Source organism: Puma concolor, chromosome C2 (assembly GCF_028749965.1).
Source record: "Puma concolor isolate L17-30 chromosome C2, mPumCon1.1.hap2, whole genome shotgun sequence".
Taxonomy (NCBI): domain Eukaryota; kingdom Metazoa; phylum Chordata; class Mammalia; order Carnivora; family Felidae; genus Puma; species Puma concolor.
Window position 1 is genome coordinate 54,121,757 of NC_141675.1, and position 27,056 is coordinate 54,148,812.

Below are 27,056 nucleotides of genomic sequence, written 5' to 3' on the forward strand. Positions count from 1 at the left end.
AGTTTAGGGATTGGTCCAGGCTAGAGGTATAAGGGTTGAAGTCACCAGCCAAGAATCTGGATGGCATTTCCAAGGAAGTGAGTTCCAGATACAGAACAAGCCCAAGGACTGAGCCTTGTGTATTCTAGTGTAGCACTGTGCAACAGAACATTCTGTGATGGGAATGTTCTCTCCTCCGTCACTAGACACAGGTGACTACTGAGCACTTAAAATAGGACTAGTGCCAACTAAGTAACTGAATTTTTACTGTTCTGAAATTTAAATTTAAGAAGCCACATGTAACTAGTGGCTACCATATTGGACAGCACAGCTCTAGTAGCTAGAAGTGGGGGAGAGAGGGGAAATCAGTAGAGGACAGGTTTTAACACAGGAAGAGAACCAGAAGAGAATGTTGCCTCAGAAACTGATTGTAGAATAGTTGAATAGTGCTCATAGATCTAGTTTGAGGAAGACTGGGAAATCTTGGGATTTAGGAAGGTGTAGCCATTTCAGTGGCATGGGAGAACAAAACCAACTGGAGAGTGTTCAAAAGAGAATAAAGGGCAGAGAGAAATTGTAGACAGTAAGTCTGGACAACTCTCTCAGGAAGTGTTGTGGTTGTCTACAAGAGTGTGGGAGGGAATGGACTCGGGAAATATAGAGGAGACCAGGCAGCACAAAGGGCACACTTGGGATAAGCAGTCGTGAATTTAAAGTGAGTATGGTTGTATATTTTTCTCCAGCCACATATGTCAGCCTGGAAATAGGCACAGAGTAGCAAAGAACTAAATTTAACCACAGTTGGGATTTAACTTGAGTCTGAAGTTGGTGGTTATAACGATGGGCCATGGAATCTAAGATGTGTAGAGAGAGAAGGGAGGACATAATGGGACTGAGGGATGGGAGGAAGATGGACAGTCTATGTATGGGGTGCAGGGTCTAGTGCAGCTGAAGAATTATTGGAATTAGAATATTAGAGTTAGCCAGAATGAGAAAACAAGATTGTTGGAGAATAAGAGGATTGAAATTGAAATTTTGGAGGTCATGATGTTGTTGGTAATGGCATGGTGAGGATAGGACCATGGGAGTGGATGTAACTGAGATAGAATCGAAGAGGAAGGAAGTCAAGGAACTTCCAGGTCAAGATATTGGAGGGCTATCTAGCCGACATGGAAATTCCCAAGAATTAGAATTCACATCAGAGACTGACTCTTCAAGGCATGAGGCAGGTAAGCTGTGAGATAACTACAACTAAGAGGGCTAATTAGAGGTGGTATCAGGAGTCTGTTAGTAGAAGAGTCAGAGCAGGGTGTTAGGGAGGAGCAACAATTGTCTGGAAGCAAGAGAGGAGCAAAGACACCTACTCATCCCCCAGGCCCCTAGCTAGAGAAAGGCAAGAGAGAAAACAGCTACCACTTGAAAGTGGTGTAGAAAGAGCTGTAGGGGAGACAGTGCTTTCAGGCTCCTGTTAGAGCAAGACAGTGAAGGGAATGTTCCAAGAAGAGGGCCCCCTGGAAGGGCTGTGGAGGACTGGGGGCAGCGGTCTGAGGAAGTTGTACAAAGCTGTATAGGAAGGCACTTAGGTAGATAAACAGTGACCTGGGAGTCAAGGGGGCATAACCAAGAGTGCTAGAGCAAGAGGGATTAGTGACAGTGTTGGGGCCAGCTCGGAACCAGCAGCTGGCATATGTTAGGTGATTCATAAAGATCATTTTCCTCCTCTCCTCCTCAACAGCCTCTTAAATTTCATCTCCTCTCATACTGAAGGAACTTATGTCTTCCCATTGGTATTCGCATGCCAAAAGTCAAAGATTCTTTTTTCTTCCAAAACCGAGAACCCACATAATTCTCAAACGAAATGACCGTATGTCTGCTTCCCTTCTCTTCCCCCATGTGCCACCCAGCACCAGTGTCATGGGCATTTAACCTCTGAAATCACACAAGGCTCTTGGCTTCATGCTCTATTATCGCTGTCCTGAAAATCTTAATATTTGAACAAAAGGTTCCCATTTTCATTTTGCACACGGTCCTGCAAAGCATGTAGCTGGCCCTGTGCTTATTCCAACCCCCTAAAAACAAATAACAGATAAAACTTGACCATGGCAGGGTCAGGTTATTTGAATTATTATCGCATCCACATGTCAACATTTTGGTATTGAAGGGGATTTTTGAAAATAATGGAAAACAACTTAACCATATCATTTGTAAATAAGGAAGTAATTGAGTCCATCTAAAACCTCTGAACTCCCAACTTTTAATCTTTTTTTCAACATGAGAAACGAGCATCACTTTCAGAAGGATTCTTCATTTATTATTACCTCCGTGTATTAATAAGTTGAAAATCTGAAAGTTACTCCTAACTCCAAGTGAGCATGACTGATTTATTATTGCTCACAGTCAGGAGAACATTGAATCCTTACTTGAGAGTATTTCATGTCTGCATGTAGGAGCTCTCTCCTTGTCTTTACAGGAGACCTCCACTTCCTCTGGTGTGTACATTCGAGAGCAGTAGCCTTGAGTAAAAATAGAGGTGACACACGCAGGGCAGGCCAGGACAAGGGTGCATACCAGACTGAATAATCATTTATCTGGGGGTAGACAGCAGACTTGCCTCATTCCACTCACCATCTGGGGAAGGCTAATCCTTACACAGATTCAGCTGTCAAACCTGGATTATGGTAACTGGTGTTAAATGAAGAGTCCACATAGGCTCTCTAGATTCAGCAGTGCCAGACCGGTACTCAATGCACTCTTGACACAGATTCAAGATTAATTTGTCACCAACACAGGGCAAGCAGGTACCTGGAGTGCTGACACTTTCGTGGTTCTTTTAATGTGGAAATTGCAGTCGGTGATGATGCTGTAATACAGAATTGTAATTATTTTCTACAGAGAGGGAGCATTTGGATTAGAGAGACTCGAGCCACATCCAGCATTTCTTCTTCAAATAGTAGAACACTTTCTGGAAAGCCGCAGCCTAAATTATAGGTTATGGCTTGATTTTTAGCTGTCATCTTTGTTTGTTGTCTTCTAAGAAAGTAAACATGCTAAAATAATTTTTTGTGTGTGCCTTTTTTTCATCTGGCCTAAACCACAGTGGATGAATTTAAAATTATCGGTCTTTCACAAACTCAGTTTGCCTTCCTACGGGTCACTTTGCATCCTGGTCTTTTGATGAGAAAACTAGTTGGAACACTAGCATTCCTTCAGTACAGTAAAACCTTGGCTTGCCAGCATAATTCATTCCAGAAACATGCTTGTAATCCAAAGCACTTGTATATCAAAGTGAATTTCTAGAACCATTGGCTCAGTTGTGATCATGTGACATTCGGCGTCATGCACTACTCGTATTGCAAGACATCACTTGCTTACCAAGTTAAAATTTATTAGAAATGTTTGCCCAGGTCTTGTGGAACACTCGCAGAACAAGTTACTTGTAATTCAAGGTTTTTATGTGCAAGAATTCTGACTTTTTACTCTTATCAATGTCCTTCTTTGGGGTGTACAAGTTGACAACATCAAATTATTTGGTATTTTGCCAAGCTATCCTATGGAACCAAGAATTCATTACATAAGGTAGCCGGTTGGGAAGGGGAAAGACACATTAGGCTGGTTTTTTTCTTTTTTTTTTTCTGACTAATTTTGAATTAAGTTGGGGTCAGTAGTCTAGTGGATTCAGCTTAGTAAGTGTTAACCTTATATGGGGAGCTGTAAATGATGATCTGCCCTCGGGTTCAGCTGGCACAGTCCTGCACCTGAGACACATCAGCAAGGTGAGGGGGCCCCGTTGAGCCTGCCAAAGCTATAACTCACAGCAAGGAGGGAAATGTAGCCAAAAGGCCTTACCATGTTTAGCTCACAGACTGGCAGTCAGCCACTTAGCTATCCAGGTGAGGCTTCACCCACTGCCTCGAGATGAAGAATCGGGCACTTGCCCAGCTTTACGACAATAGTGACTTGAGCTAATACCAGCTGGTTGCAGGCACACTCCTGCCCTGGATCCAAGGCTCTGATGGGAGAGAACTTCAAGAATTTCATGCATTCATTCAAATATTTGTTGAACACCTACTATATATGTCTGGCAGTGTGCTGTATGCTAGATATATAATGGTAGACTTGATATGGCCCCTACTTTCTCACGAACATACAGTCTAGGGGAGCAAATCAACATTACAAATCCCACCAATTAACTAATGGTTACAAATTGCGGTAAGTGCTAAGAAAGAAAACATAGTGTGCTAACTAAATTTGAGGTAGGACCTTACTTAGACTCGGGGCTTGGGGAAGGCCTCCAACTTGAAGCAAGAGAAGTTATTTGGGCAAAGAGGGAAGTATTTTGGTCAAGTTGAGAAATAGCTCATGTGAAGGCCCTGAGTCAGGGATGAGCTTGGCTTTTCGAGAAAACTAAATGGCAGCCAGTATGCCTAGAGCTAAGTGAGCGAGATTGTGAGTGATGCAAAGGAAGTCTGGAGCGTAGATCAGGACCTAGAGCAGCAGTGTTGGGGAATTATTTCATCCCAAATGTGTCATCCTAATGTGAAGGGAAACCTACCCAGAGTTTTAAACCAAGATGTGACATAATCTGTGTTTTTAGAAGTATTCTTCATTCACAGAGGGTAAGGCTGCAAGTTTTTTATAACAATTTGGGAACTAAATAAAAAAGCACGCAGCTATCAAGACAATCAAATAGGGCAACTGGATGAGTAAATGAGACTTAATTTTTTTTAAAACAATGTTTTATAAATTTATGCCATTTAAAATTAGGGTGAGAGGTCCAATCACCTGTTATACTGACAGCTCCGTTGAAGAGATCACTTCTGTCCTTTGGAAAGTGAATTTGATTTTAAAAACCTCAAAACAAAACACAAGTAGCTTAAACCATCAGTGTAAGTTTTCCACTGCTGTCTGCAAAGCAGATGTGCAAAAGCAGCCTTTTTAGCTGGCTGCTATTCCTCATAGTTCTGCTGGAAGTCCAAGGCCGTGAGAGGAAGAGGGGAAGAGAGGAAGCATTGGTATCTGGGCATAATGGATTGTGTTTATTTTTCTAGTTTTTTTTTTTTCCTTCTCTTTTTGCTCTGCTTGAATGTTAAGAATGAAAACAAGCCAACTCTACTGTCTCAGACGAAGGGAGAGGAGAGGTATTAGAGTGAGGTAGATAGGGATTCTGTAGGCACTGAACCTCAAAAGCACTGCTAATTCCTGTCTTGGCTTTCTTAATAAATAATGAAAAAGCTACGCACTTACAATAGGCCAACATTTTTGTTGGCCTAGCCTTTGTTTCTGAAAGAGGCTATCTTTGCTGTTCACAAAGGAAAACTGGTTTAATTGAGAGAGTTTTAGAAGAGTTGGGGTTAACATGCAGATTAACTTTCCTGTTTATGAACAATCCATGACGGATTTTAACCCTCTTCTCTGAGCATGAGTCCCCTGGCTGTCCATTGTTCGGAGTAGCGTGATTTCCTAACCAGTACCTTTATATTCAGAATTTATTTCTAAAAGATGAGGAATTTTCTTAATTGAATAGCTTTAAGTAAGTGTATGAAATCATTAAATGACATTCTTGCATTTTTATTACACTTCAGTAAACCTTTTAACGTTTATTTATTTATTTATTTTTATTTATTTATTTTTTTTGGGGGGACAGAGACAGAGCATGAACGGTGGAGGGGCAGAGAGAGAGGGAGACACAGAATCGGAAACAGGCTCCAGGCTCTGAGCCATCAGCCCAGAGCCCGACGCGGGGCTCAAACTCACAGACCGTGAGATCGTGACCTGGCTGAAGTCGGATGCTTAACCGACTGCGCCACCCAGGCGCCCCAAACCTTTTAGACCAATGTTTGCTTTCCTACCCATTAGCAAGTAAAAATCATTTGAACACCTCTTTTGAGAAGTAAGATTGATAAGAAAGATTGTAAATTCCAGACTGTTACTTAACTGGCCCCAGAAAAGCTGGTTAGAGAATATACCTGAGGAAGCTCTTAAGTACTAAATCCCGTTATAACTAATAAGCATTTCAACATTACTCTTGTATTGAGGGGGAAAAAAACAATAAGATTTAAGGACCACTAAAGAATTTTAATAGTTCCTTAGAGATTATGTTAATAGAGTTTAATCATAAATTATGCCTCTTTCCTGTGTTCAGTGACAAACTAGGAAAATACGTCAGTTGATAAGCAGTTTCCAGAAGAGATATACTACATAAATTATGTTTCTTTTTTTTATCATTGCCTTGTTTTATTCTGTGGAATAAATCTTTTGAAAATAGTAACTAATTTTCATAATAAACTAAAATTGCATCACAAACTAATGATCTAGTGTGCGTAGCTTTTGAAAATTGTTTTTCACAGTGTAAAAAAGGAAAAAAAAATCAGTGCCTTTATCTTCATTACATTTATATAAGGAAGACCTTGAATTGAAATCTAATTGATTTTGATGACTCGCTTAATGCTCATATGTACTGTGACATTAATTTCATTGTTGTTGCTCATTTGTAAACCTCAGTATACAAAATAAGCTTAATTTGAAAAGACCGCCATTTGACAGCCTAAAAGTAGTAGTGGGGTTAGTGGGTGCAGGGAGATGACAGTTTTTTAGTGCAGACATTATATAGGTTAGAAAATGGAGGCTCCTAGAGGCGCCTGGGTGGCTCAGTCGGTTGGGTGTCCGACTTCGGCTCAGGTCATGATCTCACAGTCCGTGGGTTCGAACTCTGCGTCGGGCTCTGTGCTGACAGCTTCAGATTCTGTGCTTCAGATTCTGTGTCTCCCTCTCTCTCTGCTCCTCCCCTGCTCATGCGTTGTCTGTCTCTGTCTCAAAAATAAATGAAAACATTTACAAAAATTAAAAAAAAAAAAAAAAAAAAAAAAAAAAAAAAGGAAATGGAGGCTCTTAGATATGAAGCTGTTGCCCAAGAGAATTGAGCCCAGAACCTAGGTCTGTGACTCCTGGTCTAAGGATCTGTCAATTCCAGAACCATTCAAGACAGCTTAGATTGTAACTTTGGATGTAGTAGCTTTGTGTAACTTGAAACCCTTTCATTAATGTAACTGAAGACTTATGCACTTATGTTTATAGTTGATATTAAAAATATCATTGAAAGATCAATACAACAGTGAAGCATACTTTTGACATTATTTTTGTTTTCTAATGTCATTCTCAGTTGGAATTGGTTAAAAAACACAGTTGTCCACTAGAGGTCACCTTTCTTCAAGATGAGGGTCAGTCCCCTTCCCTAATACTTTGTTAACCTGATTTTAAATCAACCATCACCACCTTGGAGAAATGAACAGCCTTTTCTGTCATGGGGGATTCCATGTACTCCTGTAGCTACATGCACTCGTATCAGTAGGGAAGGCTGACTGGGCAACTGAAAAACCTGGAGGGATGAAGGGAAATTGTGCCCCTGCTTCCCCTACACACACACACACACACACACACACACACACACACACACTGTGCTAGCTCTGGCTTGGGTCCTCTTGACATACCAACTTGTTTTTATTTGAAAGTCTTGTGTTAGCCCTGGAAGGTTTATACCACCTTTCACTTTTCTGCCACTGCTCTCTGTGACTCCAAAGGCTGGGAAATGGAGACGAAAAGAAATGACCCTTAAAAACTGACATAAATTTGGGATGAAACCATGTAGACTTCACCCAAATTTATCTGAGTCAGTTACTATTTTTCTACAGTGTGCGAATTTCAGTCAGCGTTGGCCAGAAAATACTATGGGGAGAGGACTAGGACTGTGTCCAATAAACAAGCACTTTGGCAGATTCTATTGAAATATAAACCATCGCATTATTCTAGAAGGAGAGGGAGGCTGCCTGCTATAGCACTGCCTGACGCATCAGGTTTCAAACTGTGTCATAGAAACCCAGAGTTGCAGGAGATATTTTTAGAGGTTCACTTGCACCTGTTCTATGAGCTTCTAAACACCTCATTCCCAGCACCCCCCCCAATCAAATTGGTAATGAGAAAGTTCTGAGATGTGAAAATAATTCCGAATATAGATACAAATGAGATTGTCTATGAGACTTTGGGCTTTTAGAGAAAAGTGGTCCTGTAAAGTGACAGTAAGAAGAATACAACCTTTTAGCCCAAATGTAGTGATTCCTTCCCTCATATCTATGCAAAGTATTTCTCCCTACCCCTTTTTTTTACATTAGCATATTAATTTATCCTGCCGGGTTAAATAGTCTTTTACAGTCCTTAAAACTGTACTTGTAAATGTGTCATTGACCATGTGGGTGGTACCTGTGTACTGGTCTTACTGAAAAGTCATGCCTGTGCATCTCCAAGAAGGAAAAATTATCTAAGATGCCTAAGGGGCCCAGCACGGTTCACTGCCAGGTTAGGGTCAGGCATATCTGTTGGGCACATACCCTCATCAAGCCTAATAGGTAGATTATGCAGCGCCAGGTGAATGGCAGATACATCAGGTGAGCAGGTCTGGTTCTAGAGAGATGACCTCTGAGAAGTTTGCACACTCTGCCTTTTCGTGTCTATCTCTTATGAGAAATGTGAGCAATTGCTATATATTGTTAGTAGGTCAATCTGGAAATAAATTTCTTGTTATTTTGCTTTCAAGCGTTTAGGTATATTTAATGAAGAGTATCAGAGATTGCAACATAAGCTATTAAAAAGGACTGCTGCCATTTCCGACTACTTATCTATGTGAAACCAGATTCTCTTGATGTGGTGCAATCCAACAAAATAAATAAATGTAAAAATACGGTTGGAATAAGACTGTAAATGACTTCTATAAATTCTATTTTCAAATGTCTATGTACAACAAAGCCTCATGTTCTCAATGAAGGATATGATAAGTAAATATAAATTTGAACTAGAAGTTTTATGTTGATTAAAAACACTTCTGTTATCTTGCATAGCAGTTTTCATTTTAAAAACAGATTCTAATACTTCAAGAAGAAAAGAAAAAGTGACAATCTTTGATTCACATTAATAATTTGCTCGGCAAAGTATTTTTTAATACCTGAAATAAAGGTATCCAGGGTCAGAATAGTCAAAACTTCTGAGTATATTAGTTTACAGTGGTTTGTAAGACTCTTAGATAAGTTTCTTATTTATGGTTTAAGGATAAAAAAATTATAACCCATCTCATTTTTATCCTTCTCTTCTCATTTCTGGGCCCCAGGGCATGTGGGAATATCCTGATACCAAGCGTTCTCTCTATATATGAAAAATGACCTTGCTGCAACAGGGGCCTTCAAGTCCATTACAGATGCTCTATCCCAGAAGTCACAGACCAAATTAACATGCTCAAATCACAGTTCATTGAATCAGTTTAAAATGCATATCAGAAAGCAAGGAAAAGGGGCCGCGCTGACATACATACAATGTAGTGTAGGACCGCACTACCTGAATCTTAGGTTATACAGTATTTGTGTGTCCAGGCTTTCTGCCATGGCCACCTTCCCTGCTGATGATAAGGTTAGGAAACTGAGTTGAGATTTGAGAAAGGAGGCCCAATTAGACCGAGGTATCTGCCAATGACATGCAACTTGCTTTATCAGAGACACAGGGGCAAGTCCCTCTGGCTTCCTCTGTAGCTTGCCCCCTCTTCTGATGAGCTGCTATGGATTATATTTGCATTTCTTAGGCAGAGGGTACATAGGGCCAGAATGGGAGTCACCAGTGCACAGTCAGCGTAAATCTAATGAATATTGAATGCCTCGGGTTATTTAGTGTGTTGTGAATATTAGGTGCTTCTTTAGTCTTTCTATTCCTTTCTATGACCTGCACACATGTGTTTGATCCATGTCTGACACATCCAGGCTACATATACTAACTTACTCACTGACACTTAACACATATGATGAATTCTGCCTCTGTCTGCTTGCTTACTCATTGTCTAAATCTAAACATCTTGCACATTTCACATATGTCTGACAAACTACTACATACTCATTATCCTTAACACCTCTTACAAGTTTCATTCATCCCATTTGTTTTTCTTGTTCTTCTATAGCATTAACTGAATATTCTCAAGTGATACAGCAAAACCCTCTACAAAATCTCTTGGAAAAGCTGTCCACCATATTGGTCCAGACTCTCTGATCCCACTCTGGCCTTCCCTGCCTTTCAGGTCTTAACCACCTGCTGCTCCTTTAAGGACCCCAAGATAACCACCCCCCCAACCTGTGCTCCTGCATCTTTCTCCATCTCCTTACTCAACACTGCTTCGTAACTTTGCTCATCATATCTTCAGGTCCACAGCTGAATGAAGAACCATCACATGCTCCTGGTCCAACTCCAGGACCTGGCCCTTTGGATGATTTTTCACCCATTGTCTTCAATTTCTCCCTTCCCTCTAGCTCCTTCCCTGCTGAACACATAGATGTTCAGGTCTCCCCTGTCTTAAAAATCAGCCACAACCAAACCTCCCTGTTCCACTATACACTCAAGCTACTGCCCTAATGCTGTAATTCACCAACAAACTTCCTTACAAACTGCTTTCTACTCAGTCCCTCAACTTCTTAACCACTGATAACCTGGCTTTTATCCCAACACACTACTACTGAGATTATTCTCTCAAGAGTAACTGATGACTTCCTAATAGTTAGAACTAATGGCTTTTGGTGGTATTTACCTTCCACCCTACTAGTCTTTTCCACTTCCCTCAAAAAAGTACTTGAAGCAATTTAGCTCTGCCAGCAAACCCCCTGGTGACCCCTCACTACATTGGATTTCATTTTCCTCTCACCCTGTCGACCACACTCCCTTCCCTTCCTCTTGCCCTCTAAATGTGGGCTTTGACCCAAGATTATTGTATTAGTTTTCTATCGCTGCTATCAAAATTTATCCCAACTTCATCAATACAAATAATTATCCTATAGTTCTGGAGGTCAGAAGTTCGCAAGTGGTCTCACTGGACTAAAATCAACGTGTCAGCAGGGCTGTGCTCCTCCTTCTGGAGGCTCTAGGGGAGAATCTGTTTTGTTGCTTTTTCCTTTTCTAGAGGCCTCCCACACTCATTGACTTGTGAGCTCTTCCTCTGTCCTCAAAGCCAACAACACTGGCCGAGCCTTTCTCATACTGTCATCTCTGTTCCTTCCTCTTCTGCCTCCTCCTTTTACCTTAAGAACCCTTGTGGTGACCCTGAGCTCATCTAGATAACCAGGATAATCTCCCGTCTCAAGGATAGCTGATTATCAGCCTTAATTCCCCTTTCCCAGGTGGAGACTAGGACATAAATACTTTGGGAGGTCATTATTGTGTTTACCACAGGGACATCTTTGTTTCTTACTAGTTCTTTCTCTACAGTCTCCCCCTTCATCTAATTTTCTGCAGCTTCAACTATCCTCTCCCTGCAAACACATCCCAAATTCTGTTTGCCTGACTTCTCTCTTGAGCCCCAGTTGCCTCCTGCACCTTCAGCTCAGAACTTCATGGTGAAAAATAAAAGAACTCATTACTGCAGCCCAATCCCCCAGAATCTGTTCCTCCTTCTGACTTCCCTGTTTCTTTGCACAGCACCAATTTTACTCCAGCCAGTGGTTGGTCTCAAAGCCTCATGACTCCTTGTCTTGTTCACTTCAACGTCAGATCAGTGGCTGGACGCATCGGTTCATTTTTCACAGTGTCTCATGCAAGCATCCCTTTGTCTCTTCTTTTCCATTCCCACTATGACCTCCATCCTTTAGGCGTCTCTTTTTTTTCTTGAGCTATTGTATTGCCTTTAATTAAGAGGGGGGAAAAATCCATTTCTGCTCCTCTCCTCAGTACCTAAGAGCTATTTTACATGTTATTCTCATTTCATCCTGTCAGCAACCCAATAATCAAGGAATCAACATCCTCCGTTGATAGATGAGGAAACGGAGTTCCAAGATAAATGAGGTGACTTTCTGAAGGTCATGATCATTTATATATTCATTTAAAAATATTTAAATGAATTAATAAATGAATTAAATGAGAGCTTGTTATATGCCAGGTATTATTTCAGATGCTGGGGACATTAGCACTGAATAAACCAACCAAAATCCAAGTTCTAAGTAAACTTGCATTAGTCTACAAATAGAAAAGATAGGTATTCAAGAAGTGAACAACCAAACCAACAAGATTATTGCAGTCTCCTGGTTTACCCTAGCTAAGAGTTCTCTTCGTCTCTGAATTCCCAGTGAGCAAACACAAAATCTCTTTTAAGGCACTTAAATCATCAGTTGTTATATGCAGCCATCTATATGCTGCCTTATTTCTCATACCAATCTCCTTGAGGACAGAAACATGTCTTTACACGGCACAGAATAGCCATCTGTTTCAACTGCAAGGTTGTAAGAATCAAGGGAGATGTTGGAGAAAGTACTTTGTAAACTATGAAACCATTTTCTAAGGTTCATTGTCGCAGGTGTTGCCGATTGTGTTTTTTGGGTGAACACAGAACATCAGGAGAGCATCAGGAGAACATCAGTTCTCCCTCATGTGGACAGAATTGATTTGCCTCATAATTCCTTTGCTTCCATTGCCCCTTCCATTGCAACTGAAAGCTTTATAAAATGTCTACCTGCTTTCCCAAAATTCCTAAGGAAAAGCTTGAAAATTTAAGACAGTGCTTAAGACAATGATTTCCTTTTTCATCTTCCCCACCCTCCGTAACTTCATTTTTTTTCCTGAAATTTCATTATGAACATTTTCCAACTGGATAGTTTTTAGGTGAATACCCGCTTATGCACCTTCCAGATTCTACAGTTAATGTTTTACTAAACTTGCTTTGTCACAGCTTTCCATCAAACTATCCCTCTACCTAGCCATCAGTTCCTCTAATTTATTTGATGCATTTCAAAGTTTCACTAAGCCTCCCTCTAAAAACTTAGCCTGCATATCATTAACTACAGTTCAATATTTGTTAAGCATATTTTTAAAGTTCTTTTGAGATAAATTTCACGTACAATGAAATGCACAAATTTTAAATATATTATTCACTGAGTTTTGGCAAATGTACACACCTGTGTAAGCCAAGACCTTATCAAATCACACAGCTTGTGCCAGAAAATTCCTGATACCCCCCTCCAATTCAGTCCCTGACCCCAGAAATTCGCTTTTGAAACTGTATGCTCCCATGACCTGTAGATGTGACTTTTTATCACTACATTTACTACCCAAAAAATCTCTTTGATTCTGTTGCTAGTAACTGCCGAATTGAAAAAATACTTTTCTGGATTTATAGACACCACAATTTGCTCAATGGCAGAAAAGTAGCCCAGTCAGGAAATACTCTAATTTTTCCTCCTTTTAAACATACCTTTGATTCAAATTTAGGTAGAGCCATACTACAACCTTTTACCTTATGATAGATTTTTTTAAGTTTATTTATTCATTTTCAGAGAGAGAGCGAAAGAGAGATAATGCAAGCAGGGGAGAGGCAGAGAGAGAGAATCCCAAGCATGCTTCACACCGTCAGCATGCAGCCCTACTGGGGCTCGAACTCATGAACTGAGATTACAACCTGGGCCAAAATCAAGAGTCGGTTACTTCACCAACTGAACCACCCAGGCATTCCCCATTATGATAGATTTTGATTTCAAGGCCAACCTACATTATTGGCCCAAAGGGGTTTATTTCTCCAAATCTCGTGGGCCTTCATTTAGCATTGTTTAATAAGGACACATTCACAAGATATGAACCTAGAAAATCTGGAGGTTTGTTTTTCTTTGATGGCTTGTTGTTGTTTGAGGAGGAGGATTTATATTTTTGGGCATGTCACAACTTTCTTAGGCCTCAGTTTCCATATCTGGAAAATAACAGTGTATCTCATGAGGTCCTGTCCAAATCTGAAAACCAATACTTTTTATGGGAAGGAAAGTTGTAAAGACCTAAGAAGAAAAAAGAATCTCTCTGCTACATAGACCATACTTAAACAGTTCACAAATATTTTTTGATCCAAAAATAACAAATGTTACTGTAGTTTGGTAAGTTATTCTAGCTTAAATGTTCTTGGAACAGCTGGTTTCTGTTTAAAGTTTTTTGTACTAGCAAATCATAATTTAAATTGTAACACAGAGTCCTCTCCAATGAATGACTATAAAGGGAAGCTGCCTTGATATATTACTTTTTTTTTTAATCTTGTTTATACCACTTGAGAGGGTTTTTTTGACAGGATTTGAGACACAATTGTCAGAAATTTGTTCTCCCCAGAGCCACCTCTGAGTCACTTCCACTATTTATGGAACAGCAACTGTGAAGAGTGGGATCATGTTTAGGCTTTTTTTTTTTTTTTTTTTTTAAACAACACATGATAAATGTCTTCAGGAGCTTATGTAATCTATCCCAGAGCCTTTAGTTTTCAGAAGAGAACAGAGTCCAGGAAGTGGCTTTTTGGGCCTTGTACAGCTTGAAAGCATGTTCCTGAGTCTTTAGGTCATAGATTGTCCGTGTAGTAACTTCAGTAAACTGTTAACAGCCTTTGAAGTTAAAGCTGTTTTGTCTTGGAAAGTTGGGGTATGCCTTCTATATTAGGTATAGGATTTCCATTTCATCTTATTTGCTACCTTGCAAAAGGAACTTTTCACTATGGCCTACTTTTCCTTGCACATACATAGGCTTCCAGAACCTTCATCTAGGTAATTATATAGCAAGGTGCTCCTCACAGACATCTCTGTCTCTGTCCTGGCTCAGTAGAAGGACAGAGTTTGGGATGAGGATGTACTGAATATTGTTTCCTTTCCCTGAAAAGTTTCTATTCTCTTTTCTTCATCCTACATTTAAGAAGACTCATGATCTAGCTCAGGCTTCTGCTTCATTCATCAACCTTTCGTTGTGCCACCTGCCAATGAACAGGTCTAAAGAATCCTGCCCATGTCACATGGCCTGTCTTTCTCCCATATTCTACAGAGAAGGGCTGTGACCTTCTGCTGGGTACCTCTCCAGAGTACCAGAGTATCCAGAGTACTGGGTTCATTGGAACCCAGTGAGCCCTGTGCTGAAATGCAAACCTGTGAGATCATCACTTGGGCCTTCCCTGCTGCCTTCTCATTCCCCTAAGTAGGATGCTGAAGCCGTGCATGTGAGTGTTTCACTGGAGTTGAACTCAGGTAGCAAATTTTTCTCCTGTGTGAATCTCAAGTAGCAAAAATTAAGAATATTTATTTTAAAAAACATTTTTTTGTCTTTCCAAACAACAGAGGCGCTGTTACAAAATTATAAATATATCACCATATATTCCTAACACACATTCCTACCCTTCCTTAAGACAGGGATTGAGGTGAAAACTTGTCAAACATGTTGATTTCATTCCTCAGGCAAAATGTACTTGTTTTTCTCTGTCAGTAACATAATGAAAACTGCATGGTTACTAGTAAGAGTTTTTGAGGAGGTAGATAGGTAAAAATTGCTTACGAATAATAACCCTATTGAATTTTTTTTTAATTTGCTGGTTTAAATTCAGTGAAGGTTTTATAGAGTACCATTTATGTGGTCGGGGCCATGTCATTAAGAAACAACAAAACAGATTGCATATGGCAGCTGAATAATATAGATAAGGAAATTTTATTTTATTGTTTACTTTCTTAATTTTCTGTAATTAAATTAGCTTCAAGAATTTACAGGCCTGGTTGTTTCTTTTTACATATCCTAAAATCCCAGGATGACCCTGAAGTACTTCAGAAATTGTTTCCCTTTTTTTCCCCAGAAACATGTATTTCCTCTGAGTACTATCTGCAAGTCCAGAATTCTTTCCATTACAGCCTCTTAGGTAGAATGGCCTGTTTCTAGGATCATATGTATTGTATTGGGGATTTCTATATATTCAAGTCACGGCATTGGGTTATATAGTTTAGTTTCATTTTCACAAAATGAATAAATTATACTGACTTTGATACTTGAATCAGCCCTCTCCCTAAAAATTTTTTTAGAAATAAATATTTCATTCGATTTCTGTTTGACTTAAAAAGCAGCTAAGAGCCAGTAAGAAGTGGGGAATCAACAGAATTACAAAATGCCATTTTTTAAATGAGTGAAGACCCTCCTTTTAGTTCTAAAGTTGACAAACACTTTCAAAAACTCAACACAGAAAACATCCCTTCAGTGTCAATATGCAGAATGGATTGTTTTCCCCTTTGCATGTTAAAAGTTCCAAAATAATTCTTAAGGCCTCTTTTTCATAGCATCACGCAAGCAGCATCCGAGGGCTGGAAGGATGATGCCGGAGGTTAGAAATGTTCAACTGCAACATTGATTTGTGTCTGTCTCTCTCCCTCTCCCTCACTGGCCTTTTTCCCTTTAATGAGGACTAGAATGTTTCCACATCAGTTAACTGCCTTCATAAAGCACCAGAAGGTCACACCAGCCCCAGACTGATCCTTTTCTTTGTGCCTATAATATAATTGGCTGATTGTGCCAGCGATGAGCGCGCCCCCTCCCCCAGCCCAGTCCTAGCTCCATGTTTGTGAGCCTGACTGCTGGTTTCCGAGGAGAGCGGCTTGGCTCGCTGCGCGCTTCCCGGCACAGGCAGTGCCACTGCGCAGGTTGATCAGCGAAACAGCATCCATTTTAATCTGCGGGGAGCCCCTGCCTTCCCAGGGCGTTCTCTCCGCCAGTGGATGCTCCGCGCTTTGCCTCGGCAGCCTCGCTGAGCAGTCCTGCTTTGGGGTCTGTGCCCTAGGATGCACTGAGATGGTACATCAGGAGAACTGTTCGTATCAGGTAAGATTTAAAGCCTGATTGTGAGGCCGGAATCCTTTGGGAGAGGAGGCCTTCCTCTTCCAAAGCAGCAGGTTGCCTCTTTCCGGATTTTCAAGGGATTTTGCCATTCCCCACTCCTGGCCTTCATCGCATACAGTATCTGAATTGTAATTAGGTTTTCTGGGGAGTAATGGGGCAGAAAACAGTGCTTCCTTGGCCTTTAAAGCATATTGTGAAATCCACTGAGGTGATCTGTGCTTTGCACATTCTGTATGTCTGTGCAAAGAAGAGGAACTGCTGTAAACTGTAATTGAATTTAAGGGGCTTCACAGAGAGAAAAGCTGGTCACAGTTCACTAGGGTAACATTGCAAAATACGGTTTTTGCTCATTGCATAGGATGTGAATTGCTTTGCATCCAGTTTTTAGGATTGTCTTTAAGGAAATTATATAAATACGAAGTAGTAATTGATGATCTGAGAAATTTTCAAAAATCAGCCAGCATGCACTTGATGTTTAAAGTTGCACTTGTTATGTCTTTCCAAACTTATTTTTACATGCATGTTATTTTAAATGGCTAGTAAATAAGAATTAAGGTGCCGACATGCATAAAAAACTCCAGAGAGAAAATTTTTCAGGATTACATATTCATCTTTGTGCTAACTTGCTACGTGAAGTTTTGAATTAAACACTTAGACAATTTCAGAAGACCAGTCCTAGAGTGTTAATAACTCCTTCCCTGCAACTTGGCCTGTCGAGGCAGCATTGAAAGTGTCTTCCTTGTAAGCAGACAACGAGAATGTTCTCAGAGTGACTGCTCTTTGCAGCAGCAGGCATGGCTAATCCAAGTCCAGGATAGTTAATGTTGGGGTATTACCCAACTGACCGAGTTCAGAAGCTCTAAGAGACCAATTCTTTAACTTAACAATGCCTCTTCCTTGTGTGAGGTAGGTTACCTGAGACAAGCAGGTGTTTCTCATTAGGTCAGATTTCCCACAGGTAAATGTATGCAGGCAGACTCGTACATTTCACAAGCCTCAAGCGGGTGGTTTCTCAGCTAAGTGTGCCTATACAATATATTCATACACCTTTTTCTCTGCTTAATAATTAGAATTGTGTAATTATGGGCTTGTTTTATTGTATTTTCATTTCATAGTACATTTAAGTCACAGACCCTAAATATCGAGATATGCGCTTAACAGGAATTCTTCCCAGGAGCAAGGGAAGATGCTGAGGAAACAGCCAAAACTTCACTTAGACACAGTACCGAGTTTGGGAATGGAGAATGTCAAACATCCATGGAGAGCCTAACCTACTTATGGCATGGCTCCAGGTGACTAAATTACTATCATAATTAAAATCATTTTTCTTCTCTCTTTTCAGAGAAGCTATATAATTTAATTTTTGAAAGGCAAGCTACTATAAGAGTATTCCCTATACCTTTTCATTCAGTTGATCGTGAAATCCCTGGTTTTATACGTCAAAAATTGGTCAACTATCAGCAGTTTCACCTGAAGAGAAAGGATTTTGTTAGCCAACTGCTCCTGAAAGAAGACAAATTGATTTTATTTTACTTGAACTATGACTGTCATTGTGTGTTTAATAGTTTTGAAGTATTTATTGCTTATTTTCATAATAAAAGTAAGTGTATTAGTCAGATAATAATAGTAGATTCTGCATCTTCATGGGGTTTTGGAGTAGAACCACCTTCATGTGTATGTTCTTTTGAAACACCCTCCCTTTACGCGTAAGTCAGTAAAAATGAAAACATTAACCGTGAAGCCAAGTCTCGATCCACTTGGAAATCTTAGTTTTAGAACCCACCTGGCACCACATGTGATTGGATTCAGAAAAGACAGGTTCTCTAAGTCCTTAGCTTGATTGTCATAGTCACTGATAATACTGACAGTAGGATGTTTTTCAGAAACCTGCCCCTTTTTGGATGAAAGCTTATTTATTTATTTGTTTTTATCTTTTTAATTTATTTTTTTATTTTCTAATTTACATCCAAGTTGGTTAGCATATAGTGCTATAATGATTTCAGGAGTAGATTCTTTATTTGTTTTTAAGGATAAAAACGCAGCGACTAAAGCAAGTTCCTTAGGGTAGCATTTTTACTGAGTAAGACTAAGTTATTTGTAGGACTGATTCCTTTCTTCCCGCAAATTTATACCAGCGTTTCTCAATGGAGAGTCCATGAATGGGGAACTTCAGGGGCCATTCCCCCAAAATTACATCCGCATTTTGGTGCATATGTCTAGGTGTATATTATTATTACTATTATTATTATCATCATCCTCAGAGCATAATGGCCTCCTAACTGCTCTTACCCTTGTCCACACCCCACAGTAGTCTTATTTTCAACACAGTATCCAGAATGATCTATGAAAACCTAAATCAAAGCATGTCAGTCATCTCAGATTCTCCTCCTCACGGTAAACCCCACATCCTCCCAGGTCTTTGGCCCTCTGGGCCTTGCATCAATTTGCCTCTGATTCCTCTTGGACTCTCCACATTGTCCCTTCCTTTCACTCCCCTCCCACTGTGCCAGCCTTGCCTTGTACTTGCTGTCCCTTCTGCTGGTTGTGCTTCCCCCAGGTAGGGTTGCCAGATTTAGCAAATGATCTGCAGTGTTTGGAACATGCTTATACTAAAAAATTGTTCTCTGTGTATCTGAAATTCCAGTTCACCTTGGCATCCTGTGTCAGTAACTGCTTTCTCACTTTCTTCAGGTCTTTGCTCAAACGTCACCTTCTTGGGAAGGCCTTCTCTGGACTTCCTGTGTCAATTTCCAACTCCCCGGTTCTATCCCAGTGTTTCTATTACACTTCCCTAATTTACTTTTTTACTTGGCATTCATCACCATCTATCAGAGTTCATATTTTGTATGGTTCTCTATTTTCTGTCTCCCTCACTTTATGTAAGCTCCATGAGGGCAGGGATTTTTACATTTATATCCATCTGTTTTCCCAGTGCTTAGAACAAACCCTCAAGTAATATGGATGGTATGCTTACTCTATATAAAATTGACTAAGAAAAAAGGCATGTAAACATACTGTGGCATCATGGTTTCTTATATTTTGGTAGCCACTGGGATGACTTTCTGTCTTCCCCTATCCACCCTTCCCTCCCCCCACCCCACACACACCATTAACCTGCACTGTTTTCATTGTCTGTGGGTCAGATAATCCTTTTGTTTCTTGTTAGTTTTCTCATCTATGAAATGGGATTTTTCCCTAGTTATTATCCTGGTATGGGAGCTGGCAGGTTCCTGTCAGAGGCCACCTTTCTGCATAAATAAGTCAGTTACCATGAATTAAGAGCAACCTTCTTCTGACGCCACACCAGGGGCCCAGTGACAATTGTAAAGCAGCCGAGGAAAACCATGTGTCACTTCATTTCCCAATTATTTGTTGCCAATGTATGGATGTAGAAGTGATTGATTGCTTTTTCAAATAGAGGATTATTTTGAAAAAGAGTTTCACTGCTACCACGAGCTTAAAAACCTCTGTTTGAAGTGTTTGGACGCACTGTGCTTTGAACAAGTTAACCCAAGGACAGATGCTCAGAGAGCAATTCTCAGGCAGAATTTTTTATGGTTGTTTCGTTTTTAAAGGTTCTCACATTGTCATCATCTCCGTGTACTTCCCCCTCACAGGATTTACATTCGCCAAGAGGTTACTGAGGCATGTGTTGTCATTTTCAGTTGTAGCCGTGTTAAAAGATAGAGCTATCGACCTCCATTTTCCAGTCTTGGGAGGAAGCCAATCTCTTCAGGAAAGAACCTTGCCCACAGCTTCAGGCCTGGCAGCCTTCAAGAGGCCAGATTTTTCTAAATGGTCTCTGAGAGGAAGCTTTGAAATTTTGTTAACTTGAAAGCACAAGTTTAGGTCAAAGGGTCCATTTTGCTTAAAAGCTCCTAAATATTTTCTTCTCTTTCCCTGCAGTTGGTTTTTGGAATTAGTGTGGATATGAAAACAATGACATGCTTTTATCCCTTTCTTCCCATTGCTTAAATTCCCTACGACCTCAGATATAGATCACGCCCTCACATTCTTAGCTACTATGGGAATGAAGGCTTGAAAGAAAGAAAGGAAAATGGCGTGTGAATGACTCTCATGTCTTTCCTCCCTCGGGTACATAAAGAGACTCTTCTTCAAACACACACCTGGTCTTGAGGAAGCACAATAGAAATCTTTAATGTTCCCTCGTTTTCCTTAGGATAATTCCAGACCCCTTTGCATGGCATTCAAGACCTCACTGTGATCTGAACCCCTGGCAGAAACACTCCTCCCTCTAAATGCCACACTCGTGCCCCCATATTGCCATTAGTACTCGTGCTTTGCTGCGGTACCTCAGCCCAGAATGTCTCCCACCCACATACCACCTGCGTCTACCTACTGCAGGTTGATGCAACTTTCAAGGCTTACATGCCACCTCCTTTGGGACGCTTCGCCCTCTCTTCCCCCACTGACAATGTCTCCTTCTCAGGGCACTTTGTTTTTTCTTCTAACAGAACCAACCCATTTACAGCTAGTGATATACAAGTCTGTCTCCCCCATTAGGCAACAGGCTTTTTGAAAACAAGGACCTTATTTCATTTTTAAATTTGTTTTAAGTTTATTTATTTATTTTTGAGGGAGGCAGAGAGAGTATAAGCAGGGGAGGGGCAGAGAGAGAGGGAGAATCTCAAGCTGTCAGCACAGAGCCCAGCATGGGGCTTGAACTTGTGAACCTTGAGATCATGACCTGAGCCAAAATCAAGAGTCGGCCGCTTAACCAACTGAGCCACCCAGGTGCCCCGGGACCTTGTTTTAATTCCCTACTGTACACGTGGCATACAAAGTGTTCAAAAAATGTCTGTTGGATTGAATTACATTTTCCACATTTGGTGCTGTACTGAGTCCCCAGGATGAGAACTATCCATGCTAATACCAGAGAGAAGCTCAGATCTGTGCATTGCAACAGGGAGTTGGCGAAGCTGACCGCAGCACCCCTAGTCTCTGGCTTGTGAACCTCTTGAACAGTTGCCAACATGTCAAACATCCCACGTGCCAAAAAAGGGGGAGGTAGTGCAAAGAATAAAATAAATGAGACAGACATCCCAGCCTCCCCAGAGATGATGCATTAAGAAGATACCTATCTACCTATTTCTCTTTCACCCCCAAAATCTTCCCAAGGTGAACTTCATGGTCTTTCCCCAAGCACTTTTTCAAAATAACGTGTGGTCAGTTGAGGCAAGTACTTATCCCCCAAGCCCCCTTTCTTAATATATCAAATTTTGCAGTGAATCTTTTTACCGTATAGAGGAGTAGTTTCACTGCCTCCTGAAACACGAAATTTTTCTTGGACAAAACATTTCAGTCCAGTTGAAGTGTCATACCCAGCACATAAGATAAAAGATGCCCTGTATTGATTCCAAATGATAAAATTAGGGAGTATATCAATTTAAGTAGTACATCAAGATATTTTTTAAATTCTTGCTGGAGAAAGTAGTAAACATGCCAGGATTCTAGTGGGTTATTTAATAGTTAACAAAGGAAAGGAAATATATTCTATCCCTGTTGACATCAGGCCAAGTGAGGGCTCATTTCCCAATCCCTTCTTCCTGTGAATGAGAAAACAAGATATCAAATTTGAGTTCATTTAAGATTCCACCCAGTTTAAGCCTGGTTTCATCCACAGCCAGGAAGAAAAATATATTGACCTAATGGAAAGGGGAATTTCAAAGCATTTTAGTGCATTATTTAATACAGGCTTTTAAAAATAAGTGCAATGAAACAATTTTTAAGTTTATAGCTTTTTTTTAATTGGAAAAAGATTTTCCCATAGTTAATAGCGTTGAAGAATACTTCATCTGCATTATTTTGCCTGGTTGATGTATAGTTGTGTTTTTCTGAGGATGGGGTCACATATATATCCCCTCAATTTAATTAAGAAAATAATTCTGGATATAAATTTATCTGTACTTGTTTTTAGCCAAGATATCTGAAAATCTAATTCATATGTTTTACCACAAAAGGAGCACAGTGATAAGTGCCCAAATGGAAGAAAAAAAAAAAAGTCATTTCAACAGAGTTTCATTATGGGCCTGATCTGAAATAGAAATTTAGTACAATACATCATTCCTATTTAAAGTAGCACTTGGGGCTTCAAATACCATGATTCAGACACCAAGTAATTTTAAGAAATAAATATGCAACACATTTCAAGATAGACATCTAGTATTTTCTCTTGGAAAGGGGATGCAATGAAGGATGGGAAGGAAATGGGAATGTCTCTATGGTAAATATCAGTGCATGGATGATTTTTGGAGAGTAGAGACCCTACATTCTCTCACACACACAAATACACATAATCTTGGGTGACTAATCACAATTTCACATGCAGAAATTCAACATTAATAGAGCCATATCCTATTATTTAGTTATATCCTCCATCCCAAGGGAAAATTTGAAATCCTGATATACTTACTATTCCCCGTGCAATATATAGAAGCATCAGAAACTATCAAACTTCCTGAAATAGTAAGTACTTTGACACAACTACTTGAATTCAGAGGGAAACATCAGAGTGGCCTGTGACAGTTAACCTAAGAGAGAGCCATTAATGGGGTAAAAATGCTAAGAACACGGAGAAAAGAGGGCATTGTCCTGGTCCTCCTTGGAAACGTGCAGTGGCCATCAAAGTGAGTGCGGTTGAGTTTCTTGTGCTCAGGTTTTCAGTTGAGCAGGGAGATTTATGTCTGTGGCCCTCAGTCTTTCAGATATGGGTAAACGCCTGACACTCTGCCAACACATTCACCTCCTCCACCCCACTCCCAATGCTGTCATTTTAATTTTTTTAACCCGCACTAAAAAGTCCATTTAAAAATTGCCTGCATATTTTTATAGCTTATCTAGCTATCAGAATACCTTAATGGAAAGCAAAGCAAATTTAGATGAACTTTGCACAGAAGAAAAAAATAGTTAATTTGCAAAGAGATTATAAATTAGGCATCAGTTTGTATAGCACATGGAGTTTGGATTTTAAGGTGGAAGAGAATGCAGTGGGATGCTGAAGGGTTAATCAGGATGAACTAGAGTTTCCATCTATGAATAGGAAAATCTTTTGACAGCACGTGACTGATTTCCCAGTAATGTGGTCAGTGTTTTCAGAATCGATCATTTCCACCACTGGCTGATAATGATCATTTAAAAGCATTAGCTCACGTGACCAGTTCAGATGTGGCTTGACAGGAAACTTCAAGTTCTAGTCCTTGAATTTCAGGGCATTGGGTGAGAAGAGACCCTTTCAAGCTCAGGGATTATAAGTAGCTGTGTGTACACTTTTTAAAGGAAAATATTAGTAGCATCTGGGCCTATGTTATGTCAGCACAGTTCATTTTAGAGAGGTCAGCATTAGAGGAAAGAACCAGAGGAAATTATCTGTGGGAAGGATGCTGGGGGCTATTATCCCTTTGTTTGCATAGCTACTGTAGAACCACCAAACATTATACTCAGCTCAAATCTTCCAAGGTGGTCTTTTGTTTTGGTTTTTCCTTTCCTCTACTCATTTGGACCTCTTGGAAGTAAAATTAATTACAGTTTGATCCCAAGCATCTAAAGTCAGGGTCTTGCCACCATGTCTGGCAGTATGGTCTGAAATAGATAATAGCTTATAAAGAATTGTTTTCAAGGTCTGAAGCTGGGCTTCTGAAATTGAAGGTGCATTCAAAATTCCTAGACTCTTAAAAATGAAATTTCTGATTTCAGTAAGTCTGGGGTGGGATCTGAGAGCTTGCATTTCCAGTCAGCTCCCAGGTGATGCAAATGTTGTCGTCAGAAGGACACACGTTGAGTAGCAAAACTCTCAAAAACACCAAAGATCAGACCCCATGGTAGGAAAATACCTTATATTCAAGATGACCCAAGCCATTCAGATAGTGGTGGTACAGCTTCTTCTGGAAAGGGTCTAAGTTGTGAACCTATGTGCTGAGCACTCCTTGAGGAGGGGGTGCAAAGTAAATTCACAAGTGGGCCCGCCAAGCTCTTGCATCCATGTTTCAGGGGAGATGTTCTATCACTTTTCTCTATGTAGTGCTTATTAGAGAACTACTTATGACAAGAAGAGGTATAGGGGTTAGGGAAAGGGAGTGGTCTTTCATACTTGTTACTGTTGTTTGGCTGGGAAATTTCCATCTTGGATTTTGAGGTGGCCTTCTCCAAAAGATGGTATGGTAACAGTATGTATGTATACATGTATATGTATCTATGTGGTCAGTATATTAGTGTATATATATTAATTTGAATATAGATAGTTAATGGTGAGAGTTTAGTCATTTTAACTAAATGTATAAACCCACTGGTTAAAATTAAAATAAAAAGATATTAGTAATTAGGCTTATAGTTTTATGTATTTTGCTCAGTCTTGTAAATTTTAATGTTTTCAATGTTGATTTATTTTTGAGAGAGAGAGAGCAGGGGTCGGGCAGAGAGAGAAGAGGACAGAGCATCTAAAGCAGGCTCTGCACTGACAAGCATTGAGCAAGATGCGGGGCTTGAACTCACAAATCATGAGGTCATGACCTGAGCTGAAGTCATATGCTAAACCAACTGAGCTACCCAGGTGCCCTCTAGGTTTTTATAATTTCATCCATGTTAACTTTTTTCTTTTTTTTTTTTTGATAGGGGTGGCATATGCATGGGAGGGGCAAAGGGAGATGGAGAGAGACAGTCTTAAGCAGGCTCCACACCCAGGGCAGAGCCAGATGCAGGGCTCAGTCTCAACACCATGAGATCATGACCTGAGCCAGAATCAAGAGTCAGATGTTTAACCAACTGAGCCACCCAGGCAGGCTCCCCCTGTTAACTCAGCTAAGTGGACTGGGATGCTAACTAACCTAGGCAAGAGATTGAAATTCCTGAAATTTGTGGTAGTCCCTGTCTTTCAATCCAACAAGACGTACTTTTATCTTTTGAACATGTATGATTTCCACAGAAGATTTCAGTTGAAAAACACTAATAGGAACTGTTAATGTTTCCTACTGTGGGGCATTTAGAGGAAACATTTAAAAAAAAATTTTTTTTTAATGTTTATTCTTGAGAGAGAGAGAAACAGAGTGTGAGCAGGAGAGGGGCTGAGAGAAAGAAGGAGGCACAGAATCTGAAGCAGGCTCCAGATTGCTGTCCAGCTGTCAGCACAGAGCCCAACACGGGGCTCCAACTCATGAACGCTTAACCAACTGAGCCACCCAGGTGCCCCTAGAGGAAACATTTTAAGTAATACATACATTTCTCCTCTCTTCATGTATTTATTCAACAGTCTTTCACTGTCCACTTAACATATGTAAGGAGTTGTCTAGATGCTGTGGGGAAAACAAGATGAATAAACAGAAATCCCCGCCCCCTTAGAAAAAGGCTTGAAACCGTAACAGCTGTTGGAAAGAAGTCACAGTAGCGCTAAAAACACCATGGTAAACTAGAAAGGAAAAGTCGCCATACAGCACGTTAGGGCATGACCATCAGTGAGGGAGCTTTTATTTCATTTCTTGAAAGTCTCATTATCAGGGGATAGCAGTGACCCATGTGGGGGTGTTCAGATATGCGATTTAGAAAACGTTTCAGTATGTGATATTATGAGTGCAACCAGAATCCTCTGTATTAAACCCTAATTTTTAAAAGCTGTGCCTGACTATTTTATTGTGTGCAGTTGTTTCTTACTGAGGCAGCCAGTAGAAGGTGGTATAGCACACCCATTTAGAAGCGGAGGGCCCAGGTTTCAATTGTGGCCTGGGCCATTGGCAAGCCGTCACGCCTCGGACAAGATACCTGACCTCACTCAGGTATGAAACGCAGTTGATAATAATATCTACTCCAGAGGTTTACTGTGAGGATTAAAGACATATGTAAGAGACACGTGTAAAGTGCCTAGCACATAGCAACCCCTCCACAAAGGACAGCTATTGTTACTGTGTTAATATCTGTCATATAATAAGATGCATGCATGCTTCCTTCACTTTAACTAATCTCCTTTGGCAGGATTTAATCTACCCAGGGTCTTTGAAAGTAGAGCATTTTTACCCAGAGCCATAGGTTTGGAGAAATCTGCAATGTTGGGAACACCCACAGTGGGGCTGCACTTGGTGGCCAGCATTGCCTCCCAGGCCTGGAAGGTGTTCTGAGTTTCTTGTATGCACATAGTAGGACCCTTGTCCAGAGTGAGGGTCCTGGGGTCTGGAGGAGAGTAAGACAGGGTAGATCTCGACTGGGGAGAAGCTCTGCCCAAATGCAGGTGTGGCTCATGAGATACAACTTGTCATCGTACTGTCCAGTAAATGTGCAAGTCGTGCTCTTGGGAACTGGGTCAGGGAGATGAGGGGGGAATAAAGGCAGGATTTGGATTTGAATCAGGGACTGCACAGGAAGGTGTTTGCCGTATAGGTATAGGGCTCCAGTAAATTACA

The 27,056-nt window shown here is 40.4% G+C and overlaps 1 protein-coding gene across 6 annotated transcripts in view; it reads left to right on the forward strand.

The window, feature by feature from the left end:
• SCHIP1 (schwannomin interacting protein 1) overlaps positions 1-27,056 on the forward strand; it is a 580,639-nt gene that overhangs the window by 511,216 nt on the left and 42,367 nt on the right. Inside the window, exon 1 of one of the 6 annotated variants that reach the window (XM_086674606.1) lies at positions 16,401-16,635. The exons of the other annotated variants lie outside the window; for them this stretch is intronic. Coding sequence (XP_086530732.1) covers positions 16,606-16,635 — 30 coding nt within the window. The 5' untranslated portion in view covers positions 16,401-16,605. Of the gene's footprint in view, positions 1-16,400; positions 16,636-27,056 lie in introns of those variants that run through there. 6 annotated transcript variants of the gene reach the window in all.